The 13,673-nt window shown below is 42.0% G+C and overlaps 1 protein-coding gene across 5 annotated transcripts in view; it reads right to left on the bottom strand.

Moving 5' to 3' along the window:
* The window catches only part of dmxl2 (Dmx-like 2), a 44,208-nt gene that overhangs the window by 18,578 nt on the left and 11,957 nt on the right, over positions 1–13,673 (bottom strand). For 3 of the 5 annotated variants that reach the window (XM_061034266.1, XM_061034283.1, XM_061034293.1), the window contains exons 10-28: positions 13,274–13,492; positions 12,907–13,178; positions 11,102–11,371; positions 10,586–10,815; positions 10,170–10,375; positions 9,771–9,892; positions 9,142–9,231; positions 8,907–9,015; positions 8,698–8,817; positions 8,315–8,542; positions 7,741–8,027; positions 5,210–5,382; positions 4,475–5,126; positions 4,020–4,349; positions 3,800–3,919; positions 2,833–2,968; positions 1,736–1,846; positions 1,400–1,569; positions 119–216 (exon numbers count right to left, since the gene is read on the bottom strand). In XM_061034266.1, coding sequence (XP_060890249.1) covers positions 119–216; positions 1,400–1,569; positions 1,736–1,846; positions 2,833–2,968; positions 3,800–3,919; positions 4,020–4,349; positions 4,475–5,126; positions 5,210–5,382; positions 7,741–8,027; positions 8,315–8,542; positions 8,698–8,817; positions 8,907–9,015; positions 9,142–9,231; positions 9,771–9,892; positions 10,170–10,375; positions 10,586–10,815; positions 11,102–11,371; positions 12,907–13,178; positions 13,274–13,492 — 3,943 coding nt within the window. The remainder of the gene's footprint in view (positions 1–118; positions 217–1,399; positions 1,570–1,735; positions 1,847–2,832; positions 2,969–3,799; positions 3,920–4,019; positions 4,350–4,474; positions 5,127–5,209; positions 5,383–7,740; positions 8,028–8,314; positions 8,543–8,697; positions 8,818–8,906; positions 9,016–9,141; positions 9,232–9,770; positions 9,893–10,169; positions 10,376–10,585; positions 10,816–11,101; positions 11,372–12,906; positions 13,179–13,273; positions 13,493–13,673) is intronic. The other 2 variants (XM_061034274.1, XM_061034305.1) reach the window with 1 other exon arrangement.

The following is a 13,673-nucleotide window of genomic DNA, read 5'->3' as shown; positions in this document are numbered from 1 at the left end:
AGAATAACACACAGCTCAGTGTCCCATAAAGTTTTTTTTTTTTTTTATGTGAAACTGAATTAAAATTTAACAGTTGATCATTTCAAAAATAATTATGTGTTCAGAAAGCGTGCCTTACCTGAACAAGCCCCACAAGACAGCTTTCTTCTTCATGGCCAAGAAGAACAGAGCAGCATCTAACGGGTCGTTGTGTCTCTGGAACGCAGCTTTACCGATCTGATGACACAAAATATTCAAGTTACCAAATCAGGATCACAGTTTCCGTTTATTTGTTTATATTAAGGAAACTTCAAAAACACAATAATCCACATTTCAAAACTTGAACTGAATATTGTCAGACATGCTTGTAAAAATGTACCCTTCATTTTGATACTGAGTGCTCATTAGTCTTTATGAATTATTCCTGAAGGAAATGCATTCCAGCTGGTTAGTACAGAGACGAATGCAGGACTACAGATACAAAAAACATCACTGCCTGTAAAAATCAGAAGAAATTAAAGGTTTGATAGCTTTAATGGAACATAGAACTTGAATTCTCCATTTCCAAATATCATAAATGTCTTCGTTTTGTTGAAAATGATTCAAAATGATAAGATATTCCTAGAAGGTAGCTATATAAGTTATTTGTAATGTGCAGAGCTTCTTACAAAGCCACTCCAGCAGATCACCTCAGCTGTCAAAAACAGATTTTTCCAGCCGAGACTGTTGGATACAGTTAAACCCTATCTCGGTCAAAATGACTCTGAGAGAGTTATCCACGCCTTCAACACATCTAGGCTGGATTACAGTAATTCTTTGTATGTGGGTTTAGAATAATCATCCCTGTGACGTCTCCAACTCACACAAAACTGCTGCTAACTGAGAAAAAGAAATATGACAGAATTACACTCATTTTTATTCTCTTTTCATTGGCTTCCTGTCTGCTACCGAGATGATTTTAAGGTTTTAAATAGATTAGCGCCTCCCTCCTCCATCTTGTCGACCTCTTGCACTTTCGTATTACAGTTAGACCACTTAGGTCAACAAATCAACTGCTCTTGGAAGTCCAGAGATCAAAACATAGAAAACAGAGGGGATCGAAACTTTGAAACAGTCGTCCTATCCCCATAAGAACTGCTCAGTCATTCGGCATTGTTAGATCACTGCTGAAGATGTATCTCTTCTCGATGATATTCGATTCTAATTAGTTGTCCCTGACTTCTCTTATTTATTTACTTCCTATTTTTATTGTACTGCTTCTCTGTTATAATTATTCTGTTTATGGTTTTTAATCCTGGCTATTGTTTTATTTCCTCATGTTTCATTGTTCATTTCATTATCATACCTGCATAAGTGGGTGTTAGTTATCAAAAAAGTTATTGTAATTAATGTATTTAGTTCTCTGAATTTGTCCTGGTACCTTTTCAACAATTTTCCGCAAAGTGTTGATGTTACGTATCCACCATCCCACTCCCACCGCTCTGAGCTCAGACCACTGCGGGTCGCCTCTCTGCATGGCAGGGATCATGTTCAGCAGCTCTTCTTCTGCCTCCGAATGGAAGGCCCACGCAAAATGGCATGTTGATAGACCTGCCATGGAGAGAGATCGAGGGAGAGGGGGAATGATGTAAGCAAAATGTCTGAATTCATTCCCAAGATGGAAGGCAGGGAAATACATTTCATGAGCACAACGCCTGATAATATAGTGGTAGTTTTATAATGTAATTTACAATGTATAATGTGCAGTGTGTTTTACCCTGATGGAGCAGCTGCATGCGGTAGAGGGGGGGCAGAGAGGTGAGCAGGCAGGTGTGAAGCCGCATGGCCAGCAGATACCTCAATCCACACTCATCGAGAGCCTCAGCACCTGCACAAACACAACAGCAGGGAGCTGTCAGCTTTGTCACAGTTATTCCAATGACAACTTTATTAATATGGCCGCCCTTTGACAGAGAGCAAAGCCCTTTAAAACTCAAGTATCACTTGAGTTCATGCAAATGATGACAGAGAGCATATCTCTGTCCCTGAACCTTCTTACCGTCCCCATGCTTACTTTGCCCTGGAACAACCTGCTAATGTCTTCCTTTTCAAAAGACTAAATAAATATGATGGACATTTTGGAGAAAAAAATATAAAGATAATGGAATAAGTGCAGTGTTTGTTTATGTCGAGTTATAAGAGTTGAAGCACTGCTGTTTATGTTAAGATTTGATGGCTGGAGATACATATCCAGGAACACACAATCAAGAAAAAATTATTCTTAGCTTTAATGTCTACAACCTTTAGTCGACTTTAATACAGGACTATCTCTTAACAAGGATAACAGACTGCTGGATGGTGAGGCGAGCTGAAACGCTAAATTACTAAACAAGTCTATTAACAGGTATGTATGTATGTATGTGCATCATGAATTTAAATACAAGGTGAGTGCAACAAAACAAGACATTACTTCTTCTCTTTTGACTTGTCCTTCCCTGCTCTGATCAGAGTGTAGGCACAGAATAGAAATAAAGACCATGGCGCTGGTCAGTCTCTTGCTCAAGGACACTTCAATCAGATCGTGCCTTTCACTTTGAAGAACTTGAATAATCAAGGTTACTATTTCAGACAGAAGAGCTTGGGTTGCACAGGTGACGGCCACATGGATTTGAGCATACAAAACAATACTCACACAGGGCAGAATGTAGCTAAATAAAATTTGGAAGAATCAAAGAGGTATTTTGTTTGGCCAACTAATGAAATACTTACCCATATACAGACATGACAGGCTGTGATCCAACTATACCTTGGTACATTTTACTGTACATGTCACAGATATGACAGTAGTCTATCTGAGCATGCATGTATACCGACCTGTGTACTTCTGATCAGTGGAGCTGGCGACCTCAGCACTGGTGGTTGCTACTGTATCAGCCAAGGCCACCAAGAACATCTGCTCGAGTCTGGTCAGTCCTGGCAGGCTGGAGTGCATGAGGTGACTGGACAAAACCTGGGCAAAAAAAAAAAAAAGGAACCATTTAGTTTTACTTTACTTTCTGCAAAATGACTTGAAACTGGCAGATCTCATTTCACTTGAAGCCTTTCACTCGATCTTAAAAGACAAAAAACGTGAGACCTTTGGACAGTGCCTGTGTTATTGAATTGTAATCTGTGATCACGACTGGGAAGTGTTTCTTAACCATGTAATATTTATTATGACATGTGCTGCTGCCCTCTTGGCCAGGTCACCCTTGTAAAAGAGATCTTGATCTCAATGGTTTAATTACCTGGTTAAATTAAAAAGTAAAAAAAAAAATAACAAGAGCAACAAGGACACCAGAACGACATGTTGTGTTTTTATTGGTATGCTGTAAAACTGAATTGCCCTTTTGGTGTAATTAAAATGTAATTAAAATAGTCTGAAACTTAAATCTTTAAAAGAATGCAATCATGCTGATGTTCAGATGTTCTGACTGACAGTGTGACCTTTAAATGTCAATGCTCAAAATTTGCTGGGATAATATATGTCTTTTAAAACCGGATTTGTTTTTGTTTACATCAGCCTTTTTTTAACTTAAGCCTCACTACCATTTTAGAAGTCAACTCATCGTCATAGTTTGGGGTTGTGAAAGAATATGACATTGTTATTGTGCTGTTATAACCATATACGCCGCCATTAATCTCGTATTAATTATATATTACCTCTTCAAAAACCACTGTCTTCTTTACAATTGGGAAATCAAAACAGAACTATATTGGATTGTATCATAACGTTTCTAAGTTAAAAGATTGAAAATGTGTTTATAAAAGCTAGATCCCATTCTAAAATTTTCAGCCATACCTGAGCATGCTCGGGTCCGAAGTAGGTCGGTCCATACTGAGAGAGGTTGATAACTCGAGACTTCTTCTCTGGTTTGTCAGTGGCAAAGTTCACAAAGTCATCGGTGGTAACCGTTGGCACCTTTAACAAATGAGGAGGTAACAGATGATAACAGATGAGTAAACGGGGTCAGTGGATTACACCTTCAGTTACAAAGACACAGCTCTCTAACTGTACCAACCTGGAAAAGATCAGAATACTGGTCCTCTCCAGACTTCTTGGCTCCATCACCATCAGACACCTTTGCTCCCTTGCCCCCCTCCTCCGCTCCCTTATATGAGGTGTCCAGGTCAGCCAACATGAGAGAATAGAGGGGCAGGGGAGGGATAGAGTTGATCTCTGTGTAGTCTCTGCCTCCGTCACGGCCTGCTACAATGGTGTCCTTTGCTGTGCTTCCAGTCACACTGATGGTCCTGGACAGATGTCTCCTGGAACCGCCCTCACCTGCCTCCACATCTCTCACCACTGCAACTTCACCAGCAATGCACTTCACCAGGTGAGCTAGGATGGCCTGATAAAGAGAAAAGCAATGGGTGAAAGTGCTAAAGGCATTTTAATGCTGTGGACATAAACCTGTAAATCTATTTGACTATAAATTTGCATATTTTGAAGTAGCTAAATAAGGTAGAGACTCACCTTGGCCCGGCGAACCTTGCCCAGGTCCATGAGTTCCAGCAGCTGGGTGGGATGGTACTGGGGAAGAGTCGGGGACAGGGAATGAGCTGCCTCAAACAGTCCCCCTTCCTGAAGTCCTGTCGGGGCTCGAAGGGCCTCATCCACTGCAGTATTCCCTTCAAACACACTCTTGGACCTTGCCCTCCCCTCAAAAACTGAGGAGGAACCTGTGGTTTGTCCTCCAGCAATGTCCCCACATGATAGGTTGCCCTCATCTCCCTCTCCAGGCTTCTTGTCCTGATGCCACTGAGCGTACACGTGCATCTCACAGTCCATGCCCACCACCAGGATGCCGTCCCTCACCCAGGAGAGGGAGACCGGCAGAGATGGTGTGCCGTCCACAGAGGACAGGAGGTCCACGGACCGCAGCAGGATCCAGCGTGAGCGGATGCCCTGTTTGATGCTGCCCCCTAGAGGGAGGGTGATGACAGCCACCCCCTCCTTGCTGCTCGTCTGCTCATTGACCATGCCCGAGATGCGGCCGTACATGAGAATGTTGGATCCCACTCCCACAGTGAGGATGTGAGAGCCGTCCTCCTTGGACAGCCAGTCTAGGTGGACGTAGTGCTTTATGTTGGGGGAGCTGTGGTCTCTGGTCATGTACAGGTCAGACCTGACAAGGAGAAAATGATTACTAATGACACATTCATACTTTGACAGAACATGATACAAACACACAAGGCGAGCCCTCCTGACCTGCTGTAGACAAAGAGGTTGGAGTCCACACTGACTCTGGGATCCAGCGTTGAAGTGGGTCTGGTAAAGTCATCTAGATGGAGAGTCTGCTCTAAAACCCACTCAGATCCACCAGTCGACTCACACTCATAGATGGAGACATGCATGGAGAAATCCTCTCCAGAGCCCTGCAGCTGAGAACAAGAGAACAAATCTGAAAAAAACTGTAGGCACTTTGAACCCAGTGTTTCCCATTCATTGATTTGTTTGTGGCGGCCCGCCACAATATCAGCATTGACGCCACATATTGATTTTATGCTTTTTTTTTGCGATTTAAAATAGGTACAATCTTGTTTCATTGTATAGCTGCACACAGCACATTGATTCACTCAGCCCCTCTTTGCCCTGTTCTCTCTCACAAACACAAAGACCACGGACCCATCTGTGAACAGCCCTTTCTCTGTGCACACTCTGAGTCAAAACATGATCACACGCATGAGGAAGGATCGTTGTTGGCTTTTCTCCAAAGGAGACAGCTGGCAGAGGTCATGAATAGAATCTATCTGGAGTTCATAAATGCTGAGTTTCATGAACACCTCTGCACACATTTGGGTTAAAAGTGGCACATTAAGGTTTACTTTGAGTCTGTGGTCTTAAGACAGTGTTATTCAGTGAGGGGCTCGCCTAGTTGGTGCCATGGTAGATTCTAATCATATGATAATGCAGCCAATACGTTAAATTAAATGTGTTATATATATGTACACAGTATACTTTATTATAAGCATTTAAAAGTTTCCATCATATCGCTGTTTTACTAATAAATATATGCTAATAAAAGGGAGGAATCTGCACAACCTGGCAACACTGCATACTAGCATAGCAACAACATAGCTTGGCCTTTCATCTAATGCTAGCTAGTGTGATGTGCACAGGCAATCAAAATGGATCGATTTCTAATCAGACAAAGGCACAAGCCAGATGGGCAGACACAACTGGTGTGATGAATGAGGTAAATAAAGACTCAGAGCATGCAGCAAAGGACAATCAACACAAAGACACTGAAGAACAATCTGGGGAGCAAACGGCAGGTTTTCCAATTAAAAATCAAAAGATGTGGAGGTTTTCAACTTCACTGAAAACCACTTCTAAGTGGATGTATCTGCTCTTTCTTTCATTATCAGATAATGCTGTCCATATAGTCCTTATGCTGTAATGCTGCTCTGGACAGTGAAATAAGTTAAGTTTCAGACAAATTCAGAGTTGAATTCAGAGCAGGTGTTGGCCACTTCTGGAGTTCGGTATCTGAAGCCGACTTTCCTACTTTGAAATCCCTTTTACAAAAAGTGATGACTTTTTTTTTTATGAACAGAGAGACCTGGGAGTCAAATTTCCAACCGTAACACCTTATCAAGAGGAAAAAGATCAAATTCGACAAAGATTGTGATAAATGGATGCCTGCTTCCACTCATCTCAGTATTGAGGTACACCTGTTTTTAATAAGGACTGTAATGGCTGCATTACATATTCTATGATGTGGGATGACAAATAAGTAGGCAGAAATGCTTAATGGTTTGGGTAGCTTTTGGTGTATTGTGGTAAAAGTTGCTCTCCTGTCTTAAGAGAATGCTGTTGATCTCAGAGATCTGAGCACCTGTTCTAGTTATTATCAAGCCTCTAAGAAGCCTGGCTTGTAATTTGAAACTTGATCCAAAGACAACTGAACTTAGTTGAAGATTTTTTTCACAGAGCTAGAAATAGAAAGCCTCTGTGGATCATTAGCATGTTAATGATCAAAGGAAGACTCACATGAGAGCTGTTAGCTGAGTTGTTGACTTAGTTTCTTAAAGAGTCGTTATCAACCCGGTCATCTCTGAGTCGTTTGGGTCACATGTTCAAAGGTGGATAACCTAGCTAGTAAAGTTTACATTTTTCATTCAGGTTTTATTTTACACATATTTAACAATTAGAATATTTTCAGATGAGTAACTTATATTATTAAATAACTATTTCAAAGAGCATGGTTGTGCACCCCCTCCCAGTAGATATATTGCAAGCCCTATGTACAGAGGCTAAAGTCCTTGAAGCGGGTTAGTCCTGGTTCGACTCCAACGCTCAGTAATTAACCGCACATCATTCCCCCACTCTCTCATCTTGGTTTCCTAATCTATCCACTGTCCTCTCTTCACTAAGGGCAAAAGAGCTAAAAATGATTATTTAAAAAACACAACATAAACTCATACTTTGTGATTGTCAGTACAAATTTTCACGCACTGCATCATATAATGCTTAATGTTTATGTTTATCACATCTAGCTCCTTCCTTACCATTCTCCACTTCCCATAAATATGTATTCATGTGCAGATGTTTGGTATCGTTATCTATTCTTGGAGGATTGAGACTCTAGAGCGAAACAGACGTATTCACTGCATTTACATTTTCATTGTATATTCCATCACAAGGTCATAGCACCAGTGGAAACAAATTCTCAAATTGCTATAGATTTGATTCATAACACTTAAGACACCTTATGAATACAAAATATAACTTCCTACCTGTCCTTGTCGTGGCTTTTTAAAGGCCACAGCTAGCCTGCCGATGTAGGAGCAGGAAACGGCTACAGGCCGGCCTGACACGCTAACAGCGCTGTTGTTGTCCTCCTCCTCATTCATCAGGACCCATGGCTCCCAGCGGTACGCACGGTTGTCTCTGTCATCCTCACTAAAACCTTCATCACCCTCCACAGCACAGCGCCAGAACCGCACGCGAGAGTCAGAGCAGGTAGTAACAATCAGGTATGGAGCCAGGCACACGGGGTAGATAGAGGAGGAACTCAGATGACCTAACAGGAAGAGAAGGCAGAAGGAAAACTGAGCAGAGCATGTACACATGTTTGTAGTGCCCACTTTCCTGTATTGTTTTTATTTGGCCTAACTTAAAGATGAAAACAATGCAAATAGAAGCAAATTTCCTAATTCTAAACCAAGTGTAAATATACCCTCAAAATGTAAATTTATTGTCAGATAATCAACTTCAGGGAGAAACATGGAGGTTATAAATATTATTTCTAAACTGACAAGAACACGATTACATGAGTCATATGTGTGAAAACTGTGAACCAATCCGAACCTGCAGAGGGGGTTGCCCTGGTAACCTCCACCCCGTGGGGCAGGTCTAGACGCTTGCTGTACACCAGCTTGGAGCTGAGGATGAGTTTGCTGGCTGATTGCAGGTTGGCTGTGGAGGATGACCGTGGCAGGGGTCTCACCGGTGACGTCTCTGGAGACGAGTCAGGATTCACAGCCTGATTTGGAACCATGAGCTGGCTCTGGAAGCTAAAATCTGGGCTGGGCTCATCTGGGCACAGAGATACAGGAATATGTTAGCTTGGTGGAGGCACTTTGATGTAGATAAACTGGTAGGCTTCACATTAAAAATTCATGCTTGCATGCCTTTAAATATCTGAAAAATTTCCATTTATGGAAATGAGGTTATGTGAACTCTACACTTACCAACACAAGCCTGCACAGATTTTAGGTGCAGATGCCACATCTGCAAGACAGAATTCCTGTTCAGATCCTTTTCTATCACCACCAGGAAGAACTTCTCAGAAAATGGGGCCGGCTGGATATCTGGATGTAGTGAAATCACATCATTATTGTCTTTCAAAACAAATAGGTTTGTAAAAGTAAATGAAAAAAAAAAAGACAATGTGCTTTACCTTCACCACATGGGAAGGCCGGAGTGTATGCCTCTGGTTCATTGTGAGGCTTGTAGCCAAGGATAAAGTCCTCTTGGAAGACGTGCAGCAGCTGGGTGGTGGCGCCACACTGGATGCATATGGAGATACCATCAAACACTTACTATGTCTACTGATTAGAACCTTTTAGAATTTCAGGCGCTGAACCTCACCGACTTGTAGTGGGTGTGAAAAACGGAAAAGAGGAGCTCCTAACCTGGTTTGTAATGACGTCCAACTCTATGATACATCCAGGTCTGGCAGTGGACTGCTGGCTGACGATGTTGAACACTTCGCCCACTAGTTTCTAAACACAGACACACACATAAAATGGTAAACCATCCACTTAGTGTACTGCATTTGGAATGACCAGTGTGCTGAAGAAATAACGGAAATACGGATTTGAATTACAGAAAATGTTGCCTTGATGTTGTTAAGAAGCAAGTGATAGAAAAACTTGCTTCAATAAAGGAACTGAAGCTACATAAAATTTTTTTAAAAAGATATCTGTATGCATGACGTAGAAGAGGTTTTGTTGTTGTGTATTTGTAACATTTGAGAATAAAAATAGCTGAAAATCATGTCTACAACAGTAATTCAAAATGAGTGAATGATGTGGTGGTTTATGATATCAGATAATTAATCCTTCAAGTTATATGCACATTTTTGGCCCAGAATATTGCAGCCCACAAGCCCAGGCAAGACTTTGTGCCTGGTCCACTGTGACAAAAACTCCATAGACTAACAGTAGGAGATCCGGAACAGGGTCTTTAAACAGAGATTATCAAACCCCAATGAGCAATAACCTTATTTTTTGTGCAGTTATGATTGTGTTTGTCCACTCACAGACGTTTCAGGATCTGACAGCTCATCCAGTAGCTTTCTGGCATCCACCACAGCTTGATAGAGACGCAGGTTTTTACCATCTGATGCCACGAAGCAGGCGCTGGCACTGTTACAGTAAGTTCCTGATGGACAAAACCAAAAAGTTTGTAAGACTGGACTGCAAACATCATCAGAGGTATGCAATGACATTATATAACGTGCTTTACTTTAGTACAGTTTTGTCCTGACAAGTGAACCCATCATTAAACGGCTCTGTGAGCAATGGCAGATGGTCAGATTATGCACTTTGACCTTAAAGTTCCTGATCATTATTCACGCATCACAAGGATGATTCTGCACTGTCATTTATCGCCTAAAGTTAAACTGCACATCCATATTTAAAATGTATGGTGTGTTTACCAAGCACAGAGCTGGGTATGAGTGTCGGCAGCCAAGCAACATTGCTGAAGGCAGAGGTGTGCAGAGAATTGATACGGGCCAGTTCAGAGACCCCTCCAGTGCAGGACAGGGGCCCGATGTGGTCCACCCTCCACAAGATGAGCTCACTGTAGATAGCATTGGGATCGTGGAAGGTCCTTGTAGCTGCATTACGGAGCTGCTTCCTGCTAATGAAAAAGGAATGTTGTGTTAGCACTCATGTTTCATGCAGAGCAGAATGAGACCATCAGTTATGAAAGCGTGTCACGATGTGTTACACTAAGCAGCATCTGTGGCATTTCAAACCATGTGCCCTTACCCCTGTCTTTTGTTGTATGATCATGTTATAAGTAATTACTGTCTCCCTTCTCTTCCTCCACTGTTCCTGTGTTTCATACCTTGGTAGACCTTTTGGGAGGGGAAAGGTTTGAGGCTGCTCTCCTTCCAGGCTGCCTGGGGCTGAGGGCGGGGTGAGCAGGGCATTATGGTGAGAGGACGTTAGCAGCAGAGGCAGCACTGTGTGACAGGCTTGGTCGTTCAGATGGAAGCGGTGGCCACAGTACCGGAACTTGTGAGACACGGTCAGTACATTGGAGAAGGCAGAACGCTCAGCAAATGTCACCGCCCACTGCAGACAGAGGGGACAAAATAATAGCGAGGACTTAAAAAGTTGATTTGCACCAAGAAATTAAAATATAATTGAATTTAGTTATTTAGGAAGGAAAAGATATCAAGGTGTTGGTGTGATTCTTTTTAGATGGTAGAAGGAACACCTTCAGCAGTGGCTATTATTTCCTATTATTTGAATTTCCCTCGGGATCAATAAAGTATCTATCTATCTATCTATCTATCTATCTATCTATCTATCTATCTATGAAAGCATGCATAAACGACTCTTCCTAACAATCTTTTACCTGGTTTAGAGATCCATCTACATGCTTGGAGACCATCATGACAGCAGGAGTGATGCCAGGGTGAGGGCTGGGAGACGATGCTAGGGCGGGTGAACCCAGGCCTACTGAGAGCGAAGCAGAGTGGGACACACGTGCGGCCATCCTCCCCTGCTCCCCTGAGCTCGAACTGTCAGTCTCGGTCAAAGTGCAGGCGTACATCAGAATGTTCTTACTCAGAGAGTTGGCATCGCCGGTAGGAAAAGCAACAGGAATACGGGAGGAGAAGGACACCTGGAGTGGGAATTAATTAAAAATGTAAAAAACATTATCACAGGTAAATATCCTCTGTGGTCCCTCAGCTCTGTAGAGACCTAATTAGCAAGGTATACAATGTGCTTTATAGTTCATCAGTTACAACAACAATGAAGAAAATGCTAAATGCCATTATCTTTATTATATTAATACATAATTCATGCGCACACCTCCACTTTCTACATTGGATTATGCACATTAATAGTTTACATAACACTTCAAGTTCTCAGTTCACATTGCAAAAACTTTGTTATTTTATTGTAATCTGGTAATAAAATCACAGATCTTCAGGTATGGGAATCAAACATGGTTATGTATAGCTGCAATAAATGTAAAGTCATCACATCGGAGCAAAGACATGTGAAACGCTGCGTGAACTTTTTTTGGTTAAATTCCCCGCAGCAGATCTTATCTGGGCCAATCCGAGCATATTTTAAAGGATCAGCATCAGCGACAAGTAGCAGCGCTGTGGTAATGTGTTTTGTTCTTCTCACGCCTGCTTGTGCTGCAGAGCTGCCCTCCTCTAAGACAGCCGGGTGCAGTGTGAGCATCTAGCTGCATATCAAGGTGAGAATTAGACTATGTGAACGTGAAAATTTGAATTTGGGTGCACCAGAGAGTGACTCTAATTTCAGACTGAGGCTGGAAAAATAGATTAATCCACTAAAGTCAGACTCCTAAAGGATCTTTTATCTCGTCTTCTTCTAAAACATCAAGTGAACTACTTTTAACCGGTGCCAGTCAACACCTTCACTGGTTTAAATGACACATTGGAATGGCCACAGGTCATAACAGCTGTCAGTAGTCATCATTCATTCTGTGATTATATGGGAAATTACATTGGAGTTCTGCCTGGCTGATGTGCTGAACAATACTAACTGAAACATAACTTACAGTACAACCATGAGTGGACTGAGTGTGTCTGTTGTTTAAACATGCAAATTGTGTTACGTCATTATCAGAAATCATAAACCTCTGTTAAACTTGAGTTTATATCTGATCAATAATTTCAAATTATAAACACAGTATCATAGATTAGGGATTAGATCAGATTCTGTAATTGCAATAACATTATAAAGGACTTGACAATTTGCACACAAGAACGTTTTTATGTGTGTGATTACTTTTAAATAAAGTTTAAAGAGTCATATCTTATTACAACACACACACACATTCCCAACAAAAATTCAGAAAAGAAAAGATCCCAACTTTAGAAAAAGTAGTTTCATGAACCATGACACGACAGAGACTGAAAAGCCCACATGCACAGAGGAGTGCGCCTCCTCCGACAGAATAAAATCTTACATAACACTGTGTCAAATGTAAAGTGACTCATCACTCCCCCAAAGTTTAACCACAGCCACCCAGCTGCTACTGTGTGTGTGTGTGAGTGCCTGCGTGAGAAAATGTTTCACTATCAGATTGTAACATTAAAAGTTTGGAAAACTATTGCTCAATTGCTTGGGGAAAATATAAGCAGGATCAATTCTTAATGTTCTTATTGTTCTGCTCACCTGGACCTGTCTAAAGATTCCCTGGTTGAATTCGTCCAGGTACTTCACATGCCACACCAGGAAGGATCCATCAGCAGGGTGGATTGTGAACATCATGTCAGGGCTCTTGTTCCACTCTGTGATCAGGGTCTCCATCTTCCTCTCCAGCAGCATGGAGGGCAGAGGCATGCTGGAGCTGGATCCAGGGGAGGATGCCTTGGTGCTTCCCTGCTCCCCTGGCTCCCCCTCTTCCCCCTGCTCTGAAGACGCTTTGTCAGACATCTCGTCCAGGTCTAGAATGACAGAAAACAACATGCTGTTACAAAAAGAAGCCGCTTTTAAGCTGATGTGATGTGAGGAATGTGTGTTGAACTGTTGAGGGTCATACCAAAGTCAAACTTCATCTGTGATCCCTCGGGGTCCAGGGGGTCCTCAGTAGTCTGGTCCAGCTGCTGTTCAGAGAACTTACGGAGCTGCAGCATGAAGAGGTCCATGGAGGAAGTGAAACTGAGGTCCTTGTTGTTAAGCCAGTGGACCACAAAGCCTCCACCACCAGAGCCATCGTCTGGGTTGAACACTGCAGAATCAGCAAGAATTGATGGGATATCTGAAAAGGAAAAATACGAAGTAGACAGAGAAAGGGATATATGGATGAAAAAACTGTGGAAAAGGTTAAATAATAAATTACTCAAGCTTAGAGTAGGCTCACAGCTGCATTAAATGTCATGCTCGATGATGTGATTCACTTGTTTCCAGTCACCAGACATTTCTGCTGTATCACTCCATTG

The sequence above is a fragment of the Labrus mixtus genome, chromosome 1 (assembly GCF_963584025.1).
Source record: "Labrus mixtus chromosome 1, fLabMix1.1, whole genome shotgun sequence".
NCBI lineage: Eukaryota > Metazoa > Chordata > Actinopteri > Labriformes > Labridae > Labrus > Labrus mixtus.
This window is presented reverse-complemented; position numbering and strand designations above follow the sequence as displayed.